The sequence below is a fragment of the Tigriopus californicus genome, chromosome 1, assembly GCF_007210705.1.
Source record: "Tigriopus californicus strain San Diego chromosome 1, Tcal_SD_v2.1, whole genome shotgun sequence".
NCBI lineage: Eukaryota > Metazoa > Arthropoda > Copepoda > Harpacticoida > Harpacticidae > Tigriopus > Tigriopus californicus.
The window spans coordinates 11,329,264-11,338,195 of NC_081440.1; the positions used below are offsets into that span (position 1 = coordinate 11,329,264).

The 8,932-nt window shown below is 41.2% G+C and overlaps 1 protein-coding gene across 1 annotated transcript in view; it reads left to right on the forward strand.

Annotated features, from left to right (window-relative positions):
- The window catches only part of LOC131886170 (ferrochelatase, mitochondrial-like), a 12,342-nt gene extending 9,167 nt beyond the window's left edge, over positions 1 to 3,175 (forward strand). The window contains exons 5-7 of the mRNA XM_059234466.1: positions 1,324 to 1,486; positions 2,073 to 2,229; positions 2,739 to 3,175. Of these exons, the coding sequence (XP_059090449.1) occupies positions 1,324 to 1,486; positions 2,073 to 2,229; positions 2,739 to 3,067 (649 nt within the window). The 3' untranslated portion in view covers positions 3,068 to 3,175. The remainder of the gene's footprint in view (positions 1 to 1,323; positions 1,487 to 2,072; positions 2,230 to 2,738) is intronic.
- The last annotated feature ends 5,757 nt before the right edge of the window (positions 3,176 to 8,932 follow it).

An 8,932-nucleotide genomic window follows, 5' to 3' on the forward strand; every position in this document is an offset into this window, starting at 1 on the left:
GAATCTCTTTTCTCATGTCCAAAAGAAGCCAATTAATTCTTGTCACCCTGAACTTGAGGTGCGGCTAGTCTCCCAAGTTGAAGCTACGTCGTACATGGACGCTCACTACAAACCTGATGTAGGAACGCGTGGGTCCAGGATGAAGGAACGATTTAATAAACCTGTTTTTGTGTCAAACTCCTTCACCGTCCGTCTTGTCGGCCATAGAGCTTGAGCGACAAGCTCCTTAATTTGAAAAATTAACCCGAACATTGACGTTTTTCCTTGTTTCGTAACCTTGACGCAAGCTCCAAGTTTTTAGCCGCAGGAAGGGGTCCATTGTAAAGTTCTATGATAACTGTCATTATAAACCGGCCTAGTCATGTTTCCTTTCCCTTGAAACTACAGTCCCACTTCCGGATTGGCTGCATGTTCCCCTTTTCTACATAGACACTAAGCGGACCAATGTTCTGGGCGAAAGCCTTCATGTTGTTAAATTAGTCGGATTAGTCAGACGGTTAAGACCATTGCTAGTCTATGTATGTACTACACTCTACGTACAATGGAGTGCGTACAGAGCGCGTGAGAATCGCTAATATGGAAAGTGGCTTGAGGCACTGCGGCTCTGAACTTTGCCTCAATGTGGAGGAGAGTGAATGACTAATCTTATTGCGTAGAATACCATGTTTGGGACGGGTCTTCATCTTTCTTTGTACAATGGGCTCAGTTTAATAGACTGTTTTTACATTACTCTACTGTATTGTACGAGTAGGATTTTTATGAGGTCGGTGACAACGTGACTCGGACACCCCCCCAGCTCTTTTATTCGTTACGATCCAACATTGGTACGCCGAACTTATTCTGTTGGAATAAGCTGAGGCCCCTAGAGTGACTGTTCTTTTTTAATGATTAAAGGTAAAACCTGCTTGGTCTTAAAAAGAAAGTTGGTTCGCCTTGTCCAGTTTCCCATTGGGGAGAGCATTAGATGTGCCTAATAGGAAAGTTATGGTTCCTAGCGTCACTAGCCTACATACGGTGCATGGTACAAAAAAAACCATGCCATGGTTCTCATATGGGTGGGAGTATACTTTGTTGGGTGTCTGGTAGTCGACCTTAGACTTATCATTTTACTGAAGAGTACCGTTTCATCTTTGCGAGAGGCTCATCAACCCTTAGTCCTTGAAGAGGTTGGACCAAGTGTACGCACACCGACACTAATTTGGAACAATCAAGAGATGTCCCTTTGCTTTCAAGATGACAATGTGAAAACAATTACCAGAAGCGAAAGCAATTTCTAGCTCATATTTTTCTTCTTACCATTTGTCCTTGCTGTCATGATTCAAGGTCTCCTTCCAAGCTCAATTGGAGTGTCATCGATCGGTGGTCCACGCATCCAAAACTAATCCGCACTTTCGCCGAAAATGTCAAGAAGGAATTGGCCACTTTTCCTGAGGAAAAACGCAACGAAGTCGTCATCTTGTTCTCTGCCCATTCCATTCCCCAATACGTAAGTGTGACTTTATTGTGAACAAAACTTTCCACCCAACCCATTCTCCATCTGAGGTGAAATAAGGCAGCCATTTAACTGCATTTGGCCCAACTACGTAAAGTACCGTATTATAGGTAGAGAAAATATATTGAAGTTCATATCTGAATTGGTTGTACGTGCTGAGGCTTTGAGCAAGTCCACCCAAAAGGCCCCGATTTACTGTACTATACACATACGAACACGAGAAGCCCCTGAGGCCTTCAATTAAGTCTAGATTAGGAACGGTATAAAAGTCACGTCCGAACTTTCTTACTATCTGTGACTTTCTTTGGAATTGTGCCCAGGCGAGAAGAGTTGAGTGGGCGATTCACTTAAGCATTTTTTTTTGGCTGACAAACAACGATGGGCAGTTTTACTCCCTCTGGGCAACAAGGAATGTATTAAGGAAGATTGTATCCTGATCGCTCTATCTGTGCGCTTCCAAAACCTGATATTCCTGGGTCCACCGTTTCATTTAGTGTAGTAGTTTTGCTTGTGTAAGAAATGCAAAACCTGTTGATCCCTGACAAAGATCGACTATCCTCGATTTCTGGCTACGCCTTAGGTCATGAATCGAGGTGATCCCTATCCAGCGGAGATTGGAGCCTCTGTGCAATTGGTGATGCAAGAACTGGGTTGGTCTAATCCATTCCGCTTGGTTTGGCAATCCAAGGTGGGTCCTTTGCCATGGTTGGAACCTGGAACAGAGAACTCCATCAAAGGTAAGACGATCCTCGTTGGAATTCGCTTTGAGCAATACCTATATTTGTCTTATTGAGTATTTCTTGGATGGGTCTCGTTCTTTACATAGGACACTCAACTCGAAAGAAAGAATAATTATTCTACATGTACTTTGACTTGATTCGTGCTTAGAATCGAGTTGTGTCCTAACTCAGGATATCCTTGCCTGACTTTACAAGGGAGACAGAGTATGAATGTATGTAAGTCAGTTTTGTTCTTGGCTTAAAATCAACAAAATAAAAGCTTGTACTCCCCAAAGTCAATTTCGTTAATTGTTCAACAATTACCCTCGCGGAAATATATTTCACTCAATGCAGTTGCCTGATGCTCATGTTTACCTTCGTTTGTCCTCTCATGCAAAAAAACCAATGATTTGCAAGTTTGCATCTTCGCAACTGCGGTACATGAATGACTTTTTGCCATCTGCCAAGCATCTCCGTTTTCAAATAGCTTTGGTCCTGTTGTACTGACATGACCCCCTCAATTTCAGCCTTAGTCAAACGAGGCCACAAGAACTTGCTTCTGGTTCCCATCGCCTTTGTGAGCGATCATATTGAAACTCTTCACGAACTGGATATTGAATATGCTCATGACATTGGGAAAGAGGTTGGGGCTGAGCGAATTGCTCGATGTGCTGCTCCCAATGACCATCCCATGTTTATCGAGGCCATCACAGATATTGTGGATAAGCATTTAAACGAAGGGCCAAGAGTGAATCCTCAGCTCTTACTTAGATGTCCCATGTGCACTAACGGGAATTGCTACAAGGCCAAAACGTGGTGGTCCAAGGCTACTGGGTCCTCCATCATTCCTGCTTGATGCTTGGCCTGAATCTCAAGAGCGCGGTCCATCAACTGTCACAATTCTGGTACACGATGATTAAGTTAATGCATTTTGAGGAAATACAGCGACATTTTTAACCTCCAATTATTTCGACCTTGCCCATATCAAGTTGGATCTTACTCTGGATCTCCTCTGTTCCTCCATTCTAATTCACTTGAGGATTGAATGCATGTTCCAAGGTGGATTCTAACTAATGTGCATATGCCGAGACCCTTCAGTCTTGCTTTAATTTCGTTTAGATTATAGAGTACCCATGAAAGGGCCCCTGGGAACCCCTTAATTCTTCATCAAGAAAGCTATTGGCTAATTGTCATCAAGATAAATGATCTTTTTGCCCTTGTCCTCCCCCTCCTCCGCCCACAAAAACGACTTGTACTTTTTCCCCCAGATAAAAGTGTAAGTTCGTGTAATGGGTATGGGCTTTTCCCCCTGTGTTAACTCGATGATAAGTTTGGAACCATCTTCATCCATCATGTGGAACAGCACAAACTCCGTCCATGGGTGCAGTGTTTTTCCTCTTTGGCTCTGAGGGGACCTTGGACAAGCTCGCGGGTCTTTGACACTGCACCAAAATGAAGAAAAAGCGTCTTCTTCTTCTTCTTCTTCTCCGACTTCTCCGACTTCAATGCCTTAATACAACCAACTACACGGCTCCTGAAGCGGGTGGTAGTAGTATGATGGTTCTTCGTAGAATTCTAACGAGAGAACCTCAGTGGGATGCGTGATAGGTATGGACGTTCGAATTGGTGTGTGTGTGTGAGAATGTGTGTGCCAGAGGGTGGGTGGGTGGTCGGTGGGTGTATACAGTGTATGTGTAACAGAGAAACAAAACCAGGTAGTTCTCAATATGAGAGAAACGGATACAAATATCGAACATACAGCGGTACCTGGAAGCGAGTAGGCCGGTCCATTTGTTACTATGGAACAATACCAATGATCAATGTGGAAGGTACCTCTCTGGGTTGACATCGTTTATTGTATTGCAGTAGTTCATTTAAAGCAACAAATCAAATGGAACACAAAATCGAGTTATCGGGCGGATGTTAGTTCGAACTGGAGACTTCGTTGGGAATATGAGTATTCTAAAGAGATAACTAATTCAATTACTTACTAGAATACTACGCAATATCAAAGACAAATGTATACGAGAAAATAAAGGTTTTCATTCAATCTGAAATCAACTTTTGGTTTATGGAGGAGAGCTCAGATTTTAACCGGTTTTTCGGTAAACCTTCCAGGCCTTGACATTAATTTATTCGCAATTAGGTTTTCATTACCTCGTGACAGGCCATAAAAATGAACTTTGCTTGCACCAGGTTTTGTCCACGATGAATTGCAGAATAAGCATTCATTTGATTCAGCCCACACAGCGAGGAAATTCCCCTTTAACTAACCCGTTTGCCGTTTCGAAGAGCTGGCAGGTTCCAGTTCCAGAGGGCAAACTCGCCACATCATGAATCATCATCATCGTCATCATCGTAGTGGTACTAGTAGTCCTACATTGAAGGTCCTATCATGTTTACACGTGGTACTGTATCCTTAGCCATGGTTTACACATACCCAGTGGTGCTATTCATTAATTTCCAACGGCCTTTTTGAGTACAGTTTGTACTGTCTAGTACTAGCAAGAACCGTAGATAGGCTGAAGCGATGGTAAAACACATGCAATCATGGTTTATTCAGAAGGAGATTGTTCATTATGTATCTGAGCATGAATTGTGGCCTTTGGAAAGCCCTACCAGGAACAAGCGAATGACTGGATGTCCATTCTGTTGATTCCTATCCGAATACATGAGTATGATTCCAATTGAACTAGGTCATGCTCAATTAATTCAAGCTTCATTCCTGAACGAAGATCTTTTTGCTTTTAACACGGACCCCTTGAATTTGGGCGAATAGGCTGAGGACGATAATTATCCTTGTCTAAAATTGATTGTCTCCTCTTAGGCTATTTTCTGTGGAAAAGCAAATGTTCATTTTATAACTCTTCACTTTAAAAAGAAAAAGAACACAACCGAATTCCAACTGAGAATTTTTGCATAATGAGCTTTGAGAGTCCAATATCTTTCGACATACGCATTGAATCTATATCGTAATTTTTATTTCATTCGTTACTTGGGTGGCGGCAGTGTTGCAACTTCCAAGTCTTGAGGGGTTATTTTGTTCTCAAATGACACAAATGAATCAATTATTTGTCAAATCATGAATTCAACGATTTAATTTCATCCTAGGGACTATTTCGAAATAATCAAAACAAGACGAAGCACGATCAGAGCAGCCTCAATCACCTTGACTCTTAGCATCCCAAAATAAGCTTTTAATTCACAACCATATGAACGAATCTGCTCGTCCACAGATTAGAAATAGATTACGAATCCAATGAGGGACACTTCTACCAATCATGCATTCCGGTTCTATAACAATTCATGCCGTCTAAAATATAGTTCAGCCGGTATTATGCACACTATCGTCAATGTCAATGCCAAAAAGTCTGGTTAGAATCTGTTGGAGCCAGCATTTTCCCTTTCAAATTGAACTAACGCTAAAGTGGCATTTCTCCATCGGCCTTTAGACTGTAGGTACGTGATTTTGAGGGCGAGGGGTTTCTACTTTTCCGATGATCTTAATACGAGTATCCCTTGAGGCTATGAGTTAAGGGATCCCTTTGGAGGTTGGAGAGTCCCTGGACCAAGACAGAGCCATCAAGGTTAAGTGCGAGAACGAATTGCCCTTCTTCCATTCTTGCTGATTCAACCGATCATTTTCGGGACATGTTGACGGGGCCTAAACGGTCAAGAAGAAGGTCACTTTGTTCCTATCTTTCTCTACATCATTAATGATAGCCTCTTGGCCTCTTAGCTGGGAAAAACTCGAAAGTAAGCAACTTGTCGCCATAGGAATTAGACGTGCATTATTTTGTCTCTTAAACGTGGCTCGGGACATGCAAGTGATTTTTTCTACATTGCAGCATATCTTTAAAAAAGGCTGTACAGACGATGAAGCCCTTTCCATATTTGGTTCTTATTTAGGAAAAAGGACAAAACACACCTAAATAACATATGAAATACCTATTCCGGGTGATTGTACCTTAAGTGACTTTGGCGTCAAATTTCGGAATTTTTGAAAGATACTAATTAATTGATTTGTGGAAAAGATTGCCATTTTTTTAGTATCGAAGACCTGGTCAAATTGAAACCTTTAAAATGAGTAATATTTTTCATCATCATGACAATATCTAATTCAAACAAATAATTAAGAAAAGGGCTTGTAAAATTTCTTTAGAATTGTGTTAAATTATTGTACATTGTTTCGTCAGGAAATTAACTCATTACTCAAATATAGTGGTCCTCATTTGCAGTTTGGCTTAAATATTATCCTTTAGTGCACCCAGAAGGTGTTTGAAGCTGGTGGAAGTCTTGTAGAATCCTGCTTTCTTTGGTTGAATTTGTTACGATTGCATTGTTTTGTTTCCATAAATGAGTCAACAAGGACTACTTTTTTTGGCAATTTACGCTTTCTTTTAGTCGCCTATTCAGCTATTTTTTTTACTTGTCTACTAGGTCTACTCATTGTCTTCAAATATTATTTTCCTCTCTACTTATACATGAAGTGTTCTAGATTCAGTGTTATGAAGGGGTTTATCTTGAAAATGACTATTTCGAAATCATACGCAGTATTTTTATGATTTCTTAGTTTTCGCAATCCTAAATAGATATGATTTTCTTTCACAATCCATTTATAATTTTTGCCTGTTTGCACAAGTGTTTCTTCCAAAGAAAAAAAGCGACTTATGCAGAATGTTTTTGGAACTTATGTTTAATTGTTAAGACCATGTATTGTCCCTGGAAAGAGAACTTCATATCGCGGAGGTATAAGTGTACTTTTCCCATCTACATACAACACATAACGAGATCTCGAATAAAAATGAGTAAAATCGAAGGTGTGAAGAATTTTTAGACCCCGAACAAGTTGATCAATTGAAATGTAAAATGTGACTGACTGATCGTGTAAATGATTAGAAAATAAGAAATATAGACATGGCGGATCATGCAAGAACAGCTATTATATCAACAATTAGAAAAAATAGGAAACACACCAATTTGATTTTGCCCATAAAATTGTCCTTTCATTGGCTCAACGAATAACTCAAAGGGTTTCCGTTACGGTACTACTTTAAAAAACATGTACTTTGGGAACTTGTCAAAAGTATACAAGAGATAAATGCGGAAATGTTGTCGGCCGTCGTGATGACGTCAAAGGCGGGTCTCCTCAGAATGTCAAAAAACAGCTTCCAAGACAAATTGTCATGCAATGGAGGGACACTTGGCAAAAATCCGGGGTATGAAAAGTTCGTGTGAATTAATGAATGGCTCCTCAAACCTTAGAAGCAAATTTTAAGAAATTGTCATAATCCCTCCCAAAAATAATTAGTGGACACGGTGAAAGCCAGAATGCCATGTCATAAAAATTAGATGGAGCAAAGCTTTTGCGGTCTCTCTCTCGCAACAATACATTCAGGTTAGATCAGGTATAGCATATCGGTCAAATGTGGTTTCAATGACTTGGACCAAGGCTCATTGGTCGCCACTTTCGCTCCAGACAACGAGGATGAAGTACGATTCCACCCGAGGGAAATAAGTCGAGAAATAAAACTCCTTGGCCCGACCTCTCTCGTGTCCAATAGAGGAGCTCCTTCTTTGGCAGCAATAGCATCTCAGACAACAACAACGGAGAAAGAATGAAGAACTTGAGACTTCACGCATCCGTTTTCCTTACTACATCTTCTGTTGACGTAGGAGTGGATATTTTACTGTAGCTGCATTGCATGATGTCCTGAGTCCTTATGGTGGTTCCACCAACATGGAACCGATTCTAGAAATTCCAATACCGAGTCAAAGAACAAAACAGGAGGAGTGCTCGTCATCATGAAATTCCGTCAAAGCTCATTTGGCATGGAAAGTGGAAAACTTCGACTGGGTGGCCACCTTGCCTTGATGTGGAACAAGCTTCCTTGAGCCTCAATTCCAGTTCAATTCAATTTGCTTCAATTGGTAAATGAACCGTGAAATACTGAGAGACTTCCATCGGGAATGTTTGTTTACCATAAGTGAGGAGATTTTTTCACTAACGTCTTATTTCATACTTTTTCAAAATGGTTTCAAAACCCTTCAGCAGAGCCCTGGTTTGAATGAATTCATCATGATTAGCTAGAGACTGCAATAATGGTCATCGAGGTGCATTTCCACGTCAGGACATTCATTTCTGTTCCAAAATATGCGAACGTGAATCTGCGTTAGTTTGGATTAGGTATTCATCGAATCCAGGGATTGGGAACCACAGGCTTGTTGGGGACCCAAATTGAGCTAGTCCTTACAAATCTCGGTGGATGTCATCCCTATCCTGCCAGAGACAATTAATGAAGAGTATTTTGAATGAGCTCGAACATCAGATAAGAACCCAGGACATTTATCTTGGACGGAAAGCGACTTCGTCTCATAGTGTTCCACTTTTAACTGGCTCAGAAACTTGGAACTTGTCAGCCTTGCATGAACACTGTGCATGTATGTGGTTTTATGTGTGTCGTCTAGCGTCAAAACATCGACGTACATTCCTTCAACGTCTCATGTCTCAGTCATCTGATATTGTTTTGCAAGCGCTTTTAAGGCTTTCAAAAGCCGTTGACCGAGGCCCTCCCTAAAGACCATCGCAACATTCTTTTTGAGTCTGACGCACTCCGAGAACGTACGTTCGTCCATTCCTTGGTTCCTTCGTTCAATCTCTGTTTTGCCTCCGCTGAGCGCCTCAACTCCTAGGCTGCGTTCTTTGGCCATGCATGGCAAG